The following is a 15,887-nucleotide window of genomic DNA, read 5'->3' on the forward strand; positions in this document are numbered from 1 at the left end:
GAGACACACACACACACACACACACACACACACACACACAGTTTATATGAGTGTTCCCTAGAATGATGGTTTCATGTCATAGATCAGCTAAAGCCCATAAAATTACATCTTCAATTCTGCATGGGCTGGTTGTGCAGTTAGATGGAATGTAAAGAACTCATTTGCAAAGTGTTTTATAGCTGTTGATTTGTAACCCTTTTGCAAAGTGTTTTATAGCAGATGATTTGTAAGGCTGTTGCCAATATTTCAACACCAAAGAAGGAGATGGATGGTCTTGGAAAAGAACTGGATGCAAATCATTTGAAAATATAACTGCAATGTCACTTGCTCTTTTGGTGAGTCAGTTGAGTCTAAGAATATTTTATGTTATTGGGAGCACTTGTTCACAGGAAATGTTTGATTTTGAATAGAATGAGGATATTAGGGCTGTGGAGTAAAGTCCAGAAGAGCAAAGTAAGGCTTCATATAGTGGGTTAGCCCAGGGTTCTAATCTCAACAACAAGCAACAACTGTATATTCTACTAAACAAGTTGTGGTCTCTAGAGAGACCCACAGAGACTCAATTCTTTATTGCTCCGGACCCTTACTACAAGGGTAGTAAATGGGCTAATTTGGTACCATGGGGACTCTTGTTTACCCTGAAAATACCTGGCTCTCACCATCGATGGAATAAATGGCTATATGGTTAAGTTAATGGAACCATCAGGCAGATAAGGAGGTGAGCAAAAAAATTAGTAAACATATTTGCTACTTTTTATATTGATTATTATAGGTTCATAGGTGCGTACTAGGCTAATGACCCTGGAGCCTTTACAAGCCTAGCCCATAAAACCATCACTCCAAGTATCGTACCCAAGACTCAGTACACTATAGTCAGAGCAATGTACCACTACACCATCTGAGATGTAAGGTATGAAGGAAGTGTACAGGGTGGTACCAAACTCAAAATGGTTTAACCCACACGATACGATTCTCAACCCAAACCTACACACACACACACACACACACACACACACACACACACACACACACACACTTGCCAGTTTTCAGATTAGAGCCACTACCTATCTAGTTATTTCTACTACAGTGTTACGCAGTTAGCCACACCATGGAGCTTTTATAAAAGTCATCGCTTCCAAGTCTTGAACCCAGGACCATGTGCACTACAATCACGGCAACGTACCTCTACACCATATGAGCTGTTAGATGAATTAAATAAGTAATTAATTAAAAATAAATAAATAAATGTTCTTACCTATGACTTTTTGAGATCTTTCAATAGCAGTTCTGCGTGTTTGTTCAAAAATAGCTTCTAGGTCAAAGGTCCGTGCTTTCTTACCTATAAGAAAGTGAATTCATTGTCATATTTCCTGTGAATACCAAGAGTGTTAATTCAAGCATTTCATCAGCTAAAGTAGGTTTGAAATTTCTGCAATATCTCCTATCAAGAAATTAAAATTAGAGAGCTATATTTTTATTTTTTGAACAGAAAAGCAATAGATGAGAACATCCACCAAGTGAAAGAATAGCATTCACCACAATTCCACTAAATCATCACATTTTACACATCTCTCAGTATGTAGCTTTACAATTACCATTTTCAGTTAACAGCATTAATCCCTACCCACTTACTAACATATGAATTTACATATTTTGTTCAAGCCCCACCTACTTTGAGAATGGTCATCATTCCAAGAGTCAAAATATTAAAATAAAATTCATCCCCCCACACACTGATAACTTCAAGTATATTATCTACTTGTGTTATCCATGCACTTTTCATCAGTTCCCATGTTTTTCTCTCCCAAACCACTTCTAATTTTTCTCCTTTTGCCACCTGTTTAGTGCCACTGCCTCTCTTCTATTATGTTTTCATGTTACTTAACTTTAAATGTACTATCTTGCCATTTAACCGCCTATTCCATTATTTTTGTTATTAAACTTTTCACCTATCTTCCCACTTACATGAACTAAATCTTTCTGACTTCTATTCATCCCAGGCTATACCTTCCCCTGGACCAGGAGCACAAATTTCCAATTTCTTAGTACCATCCTTAAAAACAGACTCTCCCTCTCAGTCTCCCTCACGTACACACACACACACACACACACACACACACACACACACACACACAACTGACCCATATCTACACATATGGAAACTCATAAAACATACGGATCTATCCTACCTCAATTCACAGCATGTACTGGTCCTAAAATATCTTGGCTATCCTATGCAAATCATCATTCCTGGACAAGCCCATCCCTTTATCTACACTCTTACTAAGCCCAAGAACCACCATATGATGCTGAAACTGATAGTAGTTCAATCTGCTGTGTAACTAGCCACACCTAATGCTGCCTTCCTTTCTAACCAGTATACCACTATAGTCAATCTTATTTCTCCCTTTGTTAAGGCATTCAAAATACCTTCTCTTACTCGCAAACCCTTAACTGCAAGCTCTGTCCAGAATGTTATGATATGTCTGTTAAGTTTTCATTCTGACAAACTAATGTGCTGCTTTCATATTTTGCTTAAATGTTATGACTATTATGTTTGTCTAATTTTTCATTCTGTTAACCATATGTATTTGGAGCTTTTCTCCCTGGGCCTCCGCTGAAAATGGGTACCTCATGACCCAGTCAGACCTTCCCGGTAAACAAATGTCAAACAAATAAATAAAAAAGAAATAAATAAACACACAAAAACAAACTAGTTCCAGTCCACCACAACTGACACTAACATGCAATCATTTGCAAAGAGCTTTAATTCCTTCCAGCACCCTGGAAGGAGAGCAATAATGCCTTTATTCGCAGCACTAAGACCTCTACTGCTAATACAAAGATGAAGAAACCCCCAACTCATCCACCTCTCCACCAGATCCTCATCTGTCAACTCCCCATTTATCAATCTAAACTTCAAGATATTATATAGGTCCTTTAATCATCAAATAAATTTTGTGACAAATCCAGTGCAGCACCAGCACTATAACAACAAAACTCCAATATACTTTGTTAAAACATTTTTCCAATTTAAAAAAGAAATAATCCTAACTCCCACCCCCTCCTTGACACCTCCAGAAATTCAGTAATAACCACCGACTTTCTGCCACACTCCCTTGGCAAAGCCCCCCCCCAACAACTCCAGATCTACATTATTTCCTTCACTCTCTTCCCTGTCCTGATTCCTCCATATCCAAGTCTTCCACCTCCAACAACACCCTCTCCCCCATTTTGCTATCATCTTTGACCCTCATTTTTCTGTGAACAAGGGCCAACAGACTTCACTCACCCATCCTCACATTCACCACTTCCACTCTAAGTTCTCCTCTAACCAAGAATCCATCTAGTCTACTAGCTTGAGAAAAGTACAGTTGTGTACACTTACCATAAATGTAAATGTCAGAGTGTACTCATTGCTGCAGTCCTCACATACGGGTTATCCAGCTCCTGGTAGCCCTCAGTCTGCCCGCCCGAATACCAGAGTCCTTGGTATATGACGGTGGCTGCCGCCGGTTGCAAAACTGATGTCAGTACGTCAGGTATAAAGGGAGGCAGCCGACACCATTTCCTCAGTTTTTCTTGCCTTAACTGTCAGGAGTCCCCAAAAGAAGGCTAACCCAGGAATGGTGGCACCCTGGACATATGACATACAAAAAATAAAAATCTACAGTCTGTGCCTTAGGAAAAAGGGGGAATGGAGGGTGGGAAACCAGGACTGCAACAGTGAATATACTCTAACATCTACATTTATGGTAAGTGTACACAAATGTACTATGTTCTTCATGTTTCACTGTTGCAGTCCTCACATATGAGTTGATTCTCAAAGCCCAGTAAGAAGACAAAGGGGGGGGGAGGAATGATCACAGATTAAGGGTTGGTAAGGAGGCTCTGCAAAACTGCAGAGGCAAAACCAGCCCTGGATTTAGAAAACAAAGGCAGACTGTAATGCTTCGTGAAGGTATGGACAGAAGACCAAGCAGCTGCTTCTAGAATGTCCTTAGTAGGCACACCTCTCAGAAAGGCTGCAGAGGTACAGGCTGCTCTAGTAGAATGGGTCGTAATACCCTGAGGGGGAACCTTCCCATGATGCAGATAACACAAGTGAATACAATGAGCAATCCATTTGGAGATGGTTTGTTTTGAAATAACTTTACCTGAGCCCCAGGAGCAAAACTAACCAATAACTGTTCAGATTTTCGAAAGGATTTCGTCCTAAGTAAAATTTCACCTGTCTATGCACATCAGGAGTATGCAGAATCCTTTCCCCTTTATTTTGGGGATTACTGAAAAATGTAGGCAGGTGAATAGACTGGTTAACGGTTAAACTGGAAACCACCTTAGGCATAAAGGAGGGATTGACTCTGAGAAACCCGATCTGAGTGAAAAATAATGAAAGGCTCTACTGCCAATTAAGGCTTGCAGCTCAGATACCCTTTAGCTGAAGTAATAGCTAAAAGGAAAGCAGTCTTCCAGGACAGAAACTTCAAATCTGCAGAGGCAGCTGGTTCAAAGGGAGGCAGAGTAAGTTTTTCCAGGACAAAATTAAGATCCCAAGCAGGGAGTAGGAGCTCTTCTGGGAGGTCTAAGATTACTAGCTCCCCTCAGGAATTGTTTCATTAAGGGGTGAGAAAAAATGGGTTGCTCAAAAGACAATGAGACGAAATTGCTGAAGCGTGAATTTTGATCGAAGAAAAGGAAAGTCCACCATTAAGCAATCTTGCTAGGTAGTCAAGGATGAGAAGAGCCTTCTCCTTTAGCTTGCATCCAAGAGCAAAATCTTTTCCATTTATCTGCATAGGATTTTCTTGTACCAGGCCTCCTGAAATTTAACCACCTGTTGGGAAATATTTAAAGTATTAGCCAGGCAGTTAAATGCAGAGTTTGAAGATGAGGATGAAGGAACTTTCCCCCTCCCTGAACCAACAGATCTGGTACCAGGGGAAGATGCCGAGGCCGAGCCTGGGAAAGGCTGCAAAGAAGGTGATACCAATGCTGCCTGGATCAATCTAGAGCTATAAGAATAGCCTTTGGTTTTTCGTCCCTTATCTTTAGTAGCACTCTGGGAAGAAGAGGCAGAGGAGGGAATGCATAAACTGGGAGATGTGCCCATGGGAAGGACAACGCAACCACCCTCCAAGTTTTGCTGTGAAACTCCCTGGTGCAGAAGGTTGGAAGGAGATGACTGGTGTGAGAGGAGAAAAGATCCACTTGTGGGGTGCCCCAATGATGAGTGATGCGATGGAAAATGTCCCTGTTCAGTTGCCACTCGTAAGGATCCAGAACATGTTTGCTCAAATGATCCACCAAAGAGTTTAGCCTCCATGAAAGATACTGGGCTATTAGATGTAAGCCCATGGATGCTGCTATGGACCACAGTCTCATGCTTTGTCTGCACAAGGAGCAAGAGTGAGCCCCCCTTGCTTGTTGATGTACCACATGACTGTGGTATAGTCTGTCCTAATCAGCAGAGTCCCAGGGTAAAGTAGGTCCTTGAAAGCTATAAGGCCTGCTGCACTGCCATCAATTCTTTTAAGTTTATGTGCAGATGAATCTGCTGGGTGCTCCAAGTCCCTTGTATGCCCCCTGCCCTTCAGATGAGCCCCCCATGCAACATCTGAGGCATCTGTGCTGAGAGTCCGGCTGGCAGGCGGTGGGCAGAAAGGCAGACCCTTGCTCTGAGAACAGGCTGTCACCCACCAGAGAAACTCCATTTGTAGACAGGGAATCAGGGGAAGAATCAAGTCTAAGTCCTGTGTGTGCTGACACCAAAGATTCATGAGGTACCATTGAAGTTTTCTCATATGCAGCCTTGCATATGGGATCATCAGAATACATGAAGCCATGAACCCCAGTGCTTGCAGGAATTGCCTTGCAGAGAGCTGGGTCATGCTTGCCAAGTTCATGAAGTAAGTGGAAAGATCTTCTTGCTTCTGTTGAGGGAGGAATACCATATGGGTGGGTGTATTCAGACTTGCTCCCAAGAAAACAATCACCCTTGAAGGAACCAACTTTGACTTCTTTTCGTTGAGAGTGTAATCCAAAGAGGTGAGAATGTTCTTCACAAAAAACAAATCCTTTTCTAATTGTTCTGGGGAGTTTGCTTGAATGCGACAGTCATCCAGGTAAGGATTAATTTGAATGTTTCTCTGTCTGCAAAAAGCAATGGCTGGAGCCAGGCACTTTGTAAAAACTCTGGGAGCAGTAGATAAGCCAAAGAGCAATGCAGAGAGTTGAAAGTGATGTTCCCCAGCCATGAAGCAAAGGAACTGCCTGCAACGTTCCCTTATTGGGATGTGCAGATAAGCCTCCTTGATATCCAAAGTTACCAGTCATGAATCGTTGTCCAGCATTGGTAGTAATTGTTGAAGGGTGAGCATCTTTAATTTGGGAATCACCAGAAAAGTGTTTAGAATGGACAGATGCAGAATAGGGTGCCATGTGCCCCCTTTCTTGGGCACCAGAAAAAGTCTTGAATAAAAACCTAGGCCTGCCTGTTTTGCAGGAACTGGCTCTATAGCCCCTATAGTCAGTAAAGGAATTTCAGTTTCTGCCTCTGCCCTGAGAGTTTTGGGTATGTCTGGATAACCTTGGAAAACTGGGAAGGTGTGAAAGTAAAACTTGTTAACCTTGGTTTACTATACTGAGCACCCATTTGTCATCTGTGATGGTAGACCATACCTCTGCGAACCAGGCTAACCTTCCCCCCAAAGGAAACCCAGGGTCCACAGAGGTAGGCACAAGAAGGCCGGAGTCATTGAGAATGTTTGCTTTGGGAAGCTGGCTTAGAAATCCCCGATTCAGCAGAAGAAGAATGCCATTATTTAGCCCTTTGAGGGGCAGAAGCCTGCCCTCTGGAAGACCTGAAACCCCTAGGCCTAGAGCGACCCTGCTTGCCAGGATCAGGGAAAGACCAATTCTTGGAAGGATAATGCCTACTAAAACAGAGAAGGCTGAAGCTGAAGGAAATCTTTTACAGCTTGGATAGACTTTGCCTTATTCTCCAACTTTTTTAGTACCTCCTCAGCCTTATTACCAAAAAGATTGTCCTTGTGCAAATGAACATCCAGCAATTTAGATTTAACTGGTTCAGAAAGAGGCTGCTCCCTGAGCCAAGCATGCCTTCTAATTCTGGAACCAGTGGTTGCTGCTCTGCAGGAAGCCTCCAAAGTGTCAAAAACACAATGAAGTGAATGTTTACTAACTAAAGTGGCAGAATTCAGTAAGTCTTGTAAATCATTTTTCTCTGTCATGGAAGGAATATCTCAAAGTTTAGCCTTAATAGCCTCCAAAGTATGCTGCTGATACTTAAGCATGTGAAAAAGACAATTCATGGATCTAATGGCAAGAGTTGCAGAAGTATAGACTTTTGTACCCCGCCAGTCCAAGGCCCTAGATTCCTTATCAGAAGGCACAGGGTTTTTAGCAATAGTAGCCTTAACACCCTTGGGGCCTTGAGAAATAATTTCTGGATCAGCAGTAGTGTTTTTAAAAAATGAATTGATAATATTCAGGAACCCTGCAATACCTATCTGGTTTTCTGGGGGCAGGAGGAACAGAATTAGGAGTTAAAGAATTTTCCATGAAAACATCATCCACAACTTCCAAAACTGGAGGTATAGCCAAAGGCTTAAGCTATGGCAAATCTAAAAATGCCCTGATTCTTTTCTTAGACTGTGGAAAATCCTGACATTTCCATTTAAAATGCCCCCTAACAGTAGTCAAAGTATCCCCAAAGGAAAAATCCTCTGGAGGGGAGGCAGAAGGGATAGAGTCCTCAGCATAAGAATCCTCAAAGCCAGAAAAAAGTTGAGAATTTCCTTCTTCACCAGCAGACACACTGGAAATCTCAGAATATGAGGCAGACAAAACATCAGGAGAAAATTCCCTAGCCCTCTTTGAAGTGGGGGGATGAGAGTCCCTAATCAGGGAAAGGAGATCACCAGCCATCTTTACCAACTGGGACTGAGGTACAGGAGGGGAGGCAGATGCCTGCTTGTGAGTAGGTTTGCAGCTGGAAGGTTTACTAGCAATCCGGAGGGACTCGGGAGGCCTAGCAACTGCAGAAGTCTGAATTAAGTTAGTCGGTCTGGTTCTGGTCTCATGTCGAAAAGAGGCGGCTTCAGAAGCTGGTGCCTGCAAAGTGGCTCTGGACCCATCTGAGGCACCGACAGGCAGAGGGTCTGAAGACGAAATAGCAGCCTGTGGCATGGAGGACTCCGTATAGGTCTTGGCAGAGGCTTGAGGCTGAAAATCTATGGACTGCAGGGGCTGCAAAAGCGCCTCACTGACTACCGCTGTGCTGCCGACCAATTTCACTAGTGCATCGTCAGTAGATTTAACCCTAGGCCTGTCGCAGTCCTTGTCTTTGCGCTTCCAAGGTATATCAGAAGTCTGGAGACCAGAAGACGCCATACCGACGAACTTAAGCCATACTCCAAAATGCTTATACAAAATCTTAGCTCTATGGCGTATGGTACGCCGGTTAAAGGAAGCACATAGATCGCAGTTAGGGACGTCGTGCTAAAGGTACAAACAAGTTATACAATAAGAATGGAAATCACGGTGTGGAAACTGTTTTCCACAGGCAAGACAGTTATTAACTCTATCTGACATTTGTTAAAGCAAGAAAAGAGGATACCCAACGGGATACTTATCTGAAGGTGTCTCCAACTTGGTAGTCAGAAAGCGAAACCAAGGTAAACGGCCGACCGGCACTAGTGCGAATTGCATCTGCTTCAGGCTCCGTGGCAAGTAAGACTAAGGAAATTGCGTCGGCTGCCTCCCTTTATAACTGATGTACTGACATCAGTTTTACAACCGGCAGCAGCCGAAGTCATATACCAAGGACTCTGGTATTCGGGCCAACTGAGGGCTACCAGGAGCCAGATAACCCATATGTGAGGACTGCAACAGTGAAACACAAAGAACATCATCAATAAAATGGTGCAATCATTTATCTTGATAAAATTCTTTCCATATGTCTACCTATACCCCATTATTCTCCCAATCTCACACAAGTCTTACTTTCCCATGCGGGTCTTTCTTTTCAAAAATATATATATATATATTTTTTTTATCATCTACCCCTTGATGAACCACTATATTGAATTTCACAGCCATCAATTCAATATCCACATCTGGAGTCTCCCCCTTGCCCCACTTTACATAACTCACTGAAAATCTTGGGATCATTTTTGTTTGGGACTATAAATAGGGCAGTTTTCACTTCTGTTTTCCTTCTTGTATAACAATAATCCAATTTCCTGCTGGCTCTTCCCTAAGGAACACCATCTTAAGGTTCCCACTTGTACTTCTGACTTAGGTCTCACCTGGTTGCCCTGTAAGTGAATTATAGCCCCCCCATTTCCCTTCTGAGTTTCCTCTCTGTTTTCCTCTACTTACTGAACATACCTCGCCACCAAAATCCACAAAACCATAAAGAGAATACTTAGTTTACTGTGCTCCTCCTCCCTTTCAGCCTCCTATCATATATCTCATCACTCACCATCTCATCACCTGACTCTTGGACCTCATAAAATTCTACATACCCAGCAACTACAGCCATGTAACAGTAAAACCAGAAGCCCACACAGTGGTTCTACTCAGACTCCATCCCTTCTTACCTGCCTTCCACCAGCTACAATACTAACTACATGCCGAGTGGTAAGCACAACCTAAATGTCCTCTTCTACAATATATACAAGGACATAACACTGGCTGCTGGTAACAGCTTCTCATAGGTTCATAGGTTCTCCCACATTTTTCAATGCTGCTGTATACAGCAAAGACAAGCACCTGTAAGGACTGCAGCCTTACTCCCAACTTTGAAAGATAACTCCCACTTCCCTTTAGAGAAAAAGAAAAGGTCTTCTATATTACTACAGCAAAACATATACTGAATCTCAGCTTACAGAGAAATGACATCACTTCTTTGGCAGCACCACAGGGATATAAACAATGCTATCCTGTCAATGTTTCTTTAAATCTGCTAATATTTCAGCAAATAGTGGAAATAATGCAAACATTCATGTTTACCTTAAGCAATTTTATACTCGTTAACAAAACCCACTCCTATTTTCATTCATTAGTAAAAGATTTGTCTCTAAATATAACTCATTTGTCAACCCATTTATAGATAGCAATAGGTGACCTTTTTAACCTCTGCTCTTGTTTTATGCAGTCACATTACTGTGTCGGATGTTACCATATTTTACCAGTGCTATAACATTCGTATCAAGAAAAGAGGAACAATAAAAGGGAGGGCAACTCACTTCTGTATAAAACCACAAACTAATCAGTCCAAATCTTAAATTAGCATTTGCAAAGATTTAATCAACTTTCACTCACCAAAAACAGCCAGACCAATGACTAATAACCAGTTCCTTTGCCTCATACTGAGAAAGCAGCAGTCACTCATATTCACATTACAAGTTCAGCTTTGAAAAATAGGAATAGTACCTTTAAACAATATCCTCTTAAGACACCATTTGACAGTGTTCAAATAACAAACATCCACATACCTTTATAACGGCAAACCTTGAAGGTCTACTTCCCTTTTGCAACCAACCCCACATTGTGGCAAGACTCATGGCTGATGTTTGAAGTTACTCTCCTTCACGTGTCCTTTTCACTGTACTGACTGTCAAGAAACAGCGAGCCCTTGAAGGACCCTGGGGGCTGGCTTATCACCTCTCGCTTCACATTGGACCTCAGTACCATAGGATCACTGCAAGTTACTAGGCAAATGGTCATACAGCCTTGTTAAGTCTAGCCATTCAGGTCCCGTTTTTCCCCAATTATCTATGTCCAAGGAACGGCTTTGGTATATGCCTGTGCCTTGGAGCATCTACACGCGGCCCCTCTCAAGAAGCACCTGCACGCGGCCCCTCTCAATAAGGGACACAGGTGACCAGCCAGGGGTGAATCTGCAATTTCCCATCAATTGGCCCAAACTGTGTTTGAATAGGTTTAGGGGAGAGCTCTACATTACATGAATAGAGAGTCGTTCCCAGATAAGGGGTAGTCTACGAGACACATACCTGTCCTCTAACATGTTTTGTTTAGGTCACAGAGGAGGTTTAGAACCTTAGATTGGGTAATTATAAAGCTGTTGTATCTGTTACACATTCGTAAAACTATCAGGGCTAGATAAAAGATTACTGAGGGGTGATGTATCCCTAACCTACAAGGCAATCTGTAGTAGGTCAAGTACAGAGACAGGATTTTGAGAAGGTCCGCATAGGACATATTTTCACCTTGCATTCTTTTAGTGAGGAACATCTGTGACAGCTCCAGCAGTTACAAATGCCTGGTCAGGTGCATGCCGAATGGTACATTGTACTCTATTAGTGATCTAATAAGGGCAGAGTATAGAGTGACTATCATCTTCTTAGATCTGGATGCCATGCCCTTACTTATAAGTTAGTCTAGTACATACACCTATGGACCTATGAAGAATGACCATGAAGACCCTTAAAAGCAAAGTTGTGCAACCTAAATGTGACACACAAATTTGATTTATATTCGATTTATAGGGGGTGATTTACTGATCGCCTCTGACCATCAGAAACACAGCAGCCAGACCAGGGGAGAATTTCCAATTACCCATCCACTGATCCAAGCTGTGCTTAAACAGGGATAGGGAAGAACTCTACTTCACAAGAAAGGGAAGCCTGTTCCAGACATCTCTCTCCTCTCTCAGACATGTCCTTTTTAAGTTGCAAGCAAAATTTAGTCTTTTAATCTAGTAGTTCTGATGTGGCTTGTTTTGCAGATGTGCAAAAGATTCATCAAAACAGGGTCCAGGTACACCTTCTATGCCAGGCAAAGATGAGTTTTCAGAAATCTGTAGGATACCGAGTAAAAAGACAGGGCTTTGAGGCAATCAGAGTAGAACATTTTGTTTACTCCCTGCATTCAGTTTGTAAGGAACCTTCATAGACGTTCCAGTTGCTGCATGTGTCTATTCAGGTTCATACCGAAGGGGGCATTATACTCTATGCTGGGCCTATTGACGGCCAAGTACAGTCGTATGACGACCTCTCTGGACCTACACACCATACAGGTATGCATCTCGGAGATTACTCCCTCTGGAAAATGTTCTTCATTCATGTAAATGTTTAGTAAAATACACATTTTCTTACTACCTTGGACACATGATGGTCAATGGCTAGGTTACTATCTGCATGAGTTCCTATACCCCCAACTAGTGAATCAAATTTTAAGGGTGTCTTATAAATGATGTTGGGGTGGCAGAGTTCCCATAAGGCACTATACTGCATTTCTTGGTATGAAGTTTTAGCACCAACTGTTTGTCTGTGTTAGACCTTCCTGAAGGGCATTCTCATCTTGGGAGAATTCTATGACTGCTCCCAGTTTGCAATCACTGCAAACTTGGTTAGCCAGACACTTTTGACATTGGCTTTGACATCCAAGAAGTAAATGCCAAAGAGGAGTGGGCTTAACAAAGGGCCCTGGAGGAAACCCACTGGTGACCAGCTTCTCTGTGGAGGTAGTCTCACCTATTCTAACCACCTGGAGTCCTCTTAGTGAGACAGCTAGCTATCCAGAGTGTTATAAAGTGTTTTTTCAGAGTTCTGTAAGTCAGTTGGCAATGCAAGAGTGGGGTACTATACCAAATGCCTTGGCCAGTTTGAGGTAGACAGTACACACTGTACCATTTTCCCCTCATTCATTGCCTTAGTGACCTTTTCAAAGAAGTCCACCACATTCAGTAAGCATGACCTTCCTATGACAAAATGAAATTGGGATGGATCCAGTGTCTGGAGGTCTCATGTCCTTGTTGAGGTCTTATTAGCAAAGCCATGGAAGTTAAGTCAGACTAATGGGTTACATATGCTGAAGGTCCTCCCTTATGAATGGGGATTACCATTGCAGTCCTCCATTCATGTGGCACAACGCCTATTTTAAGACTATAGCTAAATAATGACTCCAGGGGTCCTGATTTCAGGAGACATACTGGGATGTTAATTGGGGCCCATAGAGACCATGTTCTTGGCTAGTGACTGCAGCCAGTAAATGCCCTCTAGTTAGAGTTGGAGGGGTTATGTTTGGGAGTACTGATGGGGGCTGGTTGAGGGTGACAGGGAGATAAAGCTGGAAATGAATCTGTCAGCTAACAGGTTCACTAAATCACCAGGATCAGTGAATGTGACATCATTAACCAGCAGTTCATCACACTGTTGTGTGATGCCCTTGAGGTTTCTGACATAGCCGTGGAACTGCTTATGATCATTTTTCACCTGGGAGGATATCTTACCCTGAAGGTTGGCTTGGCTTGACCTAATTAGCCCTCTTACTTGTCCATTTACTTTGAAGAAAAAATGTATCTTCATGGTAAATCCTCTTCCTGATTTTTGCCATATTTTTTTTCTTTTGTTGTATCTTCTTCTTAATTTGAGATGCCACCAGGGTGGTTTGTTTCTGGTGCTAGTTCTGGGCTTACTTCTAGTAAGTACAGCACCATCTGTGCAGCCACTGGCATGGTTGTACAGAGTTTCTGAGAGCAATTCAGCATAGGGTGGTGTGTTCTTGGGGTTTGGAGGGGCACTGAATTTTGACAAACCATCACTTAACACATAGAATGATTTTCCCAGCACCATGGACACAAAATTCAGGTTACTATCAACCTGTGTTCCCAAGTCCCTTACTACTGAGTCTACTCTTAGGGGAATGTTATCAATGTTGTAATTTCTAAGAGCGGTCATCTACCCAAAGGGTATAATTATGCATTTTCTGCACAGAGTTTTAGGTCAAGACTCTGGCACCAGAAATTTGTGTGCATTAGATCCTCCTACAAAATATCTACATCTTTGGATGATTCAGTAACTGCACCCAGCTTGCAATCAGCAAGTGCAAATATGGTCGGGCAAAGGCCTTCTATATTTGCCTTGACTTCAGAGAAGTATACTCTTAACAGGAGAGTTCCCAGTACCGAGCCCTGAGGGCACAACTAGTAACAAGCCTGCTGGTGGAAATGGATCCCCCCACCCTAACTCAATGTGTCCTGTGAGTCATTTGGCTATTTATCAGGTGACAAAGGGATTGCCTACATTTCTGAGTTAGTCTACAATGTAAACCGTAAAATGGAGTAAACGTGTTGAAAATATAAGCAAAATCAAACATTAATGCATAACCATACAAGGGATGAAATGGTTTAAAAATCCACAATTTAAAGGAAATTTTATTACAAATGTGAAGTGCATTTGTCCCTCTAGATGGGGACATCAGAATACGAACATAAGGTTGCCCAGAAAGCCTTGCATTTTATACCAACAATAAAACAATGCCATTGTCTAGATTCAAAATGAAGAAATACATGAGTAATCGATGGTCAATTATACATTTAACCCTTACTAAAAATAGTTTTATTGTAAGTATAAAATATAAGGCTTTCTGGACAACCTTATGTTCATATTCTGATGAAGTATCCACTTAGAGAGATGAAAACACTTAATACATGCAATAAAATTGTGGATTGTTAAACCATTACAGCCCTCATTTTGTTATGCATTAATATTGTTTGGTTTTGAGTTTGAATACCAGAATGAGGTATAGTGTCAAATGCCTTTGCCAGGTAAAGGAAGGCAGTATTCACATTTTTCCCCCATGCATGGCTCTAGTGATCTTCAAGTCCACCAGGTTTAGTAGGCATGGCCTCCTGTAAACAGAAGCACCAAGCCAAACCGATCCAAAGCAGGAGACTTCATTGTACACACAAAAAGCACACAGGCAGGAAAAGCACAAATGCTCCCAAATATTTGCATTTTTGTAAAAAAAACTTAATCAAATGCAAATCCATTCATGTGATTAATGACTACATTTATAGTCACATCAATATAAGATATCCAAATAGCCAAACAGCACTAGTCAAATATTAAAATTCAACTAAACAGTTATTTCACACTAATCATTCCACCAAGTAAATCACCTTATTTAATAGCTGAGTAGCCATAATACTATAAAATGAACATTGTTTCAGTATTATTAAAAAAAGTTAAAGAATCTAAAATCAGATTTATTTAAAAATCACTAAAAAAATAAAATAAAATAAAAGGAATATTCACTACATCTACCATATGGTTCAATAACAATATCACCACCTTGTGGGTAAAAACAGTAATTACATACATCAACTTAGAAACAGAAAATCCATCAGAAGGAAATAATGCTAAATATAAATATAAAAATTACATGTATAATAGTAATCATAAAATAATGTTGTACAATACTGTGATATCTTGAAACAATATCATACAACATTAATAAGAATGGAGTTGCAAAACTCTACAATCTTGCCGACCTCATTTTAAGTACTGGGGCTAAAAAAACATTTTCATTCAAGCCTGGGGGTTTGTTTGACTCTAGGACAAACTGCCAGTACGAGCCTCCCATAACCCCCCCCCCGATATCCACAGGGACCTCTTCCAAGAGGAAAAATAAAATTTTTTCCCTTGGACATTCTAAACTGTGTCAGTATAAGGCATTCCTATTGTTCTTATTTTTTCATATCATTAATATGTTCATATATTCGCTGTTTTAACTTCCTTTTGGTCTTTCCGACATAGAATCCTGCACAGTGGACACAACTTGCCAAATATACCAACCCTTTGGAGTCACATCATCATCATCTTCTTTCAGCTGTTCCCATTAGGGGTCGCCACAGCGGATCATTCGTTTCCATTTCTTCCTGTCCTCCTCTGCATCTTGCTCTGTCACACCAACCACCTGCATGTCCTGTCTCACCACATCCATAAACCTTATCTTAGACCTTCCTCTTTTCCTGTTACCATGTAGTGTTATGACTTACCATGAATCAATCAGCTCCTAGCTTCCAGATCTACTTTACCATCATTCTTAATGTA

General features: G+C 41.5%; 1 protein-coding gene across 1 annotated transcript in view; it reads right to left on the bottom strand.

Moving 5' to 3' along the window:
• Positions 1-15,887, bottom strand: part of WDR70 (WD repeat domain 70) — a 2,546,720-nt gene that overhangs the window by 2,366,226 nt on the left and 164,607 nt on the right. Inside the window, exon 3 of the mRNA XM_044069907.1 lies at positions 1,256-1,339. Coding sequence (XP_043925842.1) covers positions 1,256-1,339 — 84 coding nt within the window. The remainder of the gene's footprint in view (positions 1-1,255; positions 1,340-15,887) is intronic.

This window comes from Protopterus annectens, chromosome 1.part0, assembly GCF_019279795.1.
Source record: "Protopterus annectens isolate FY-2018-M chromosome 1.part0, PAN1.0, whole genome shotgun sequence".
NCBI classification, from domain to species: Eukaryota; Metazoa; Chordata; order Ceratodontiformes; family Protopteridae; genus Protopterus; species Protopterus annectens.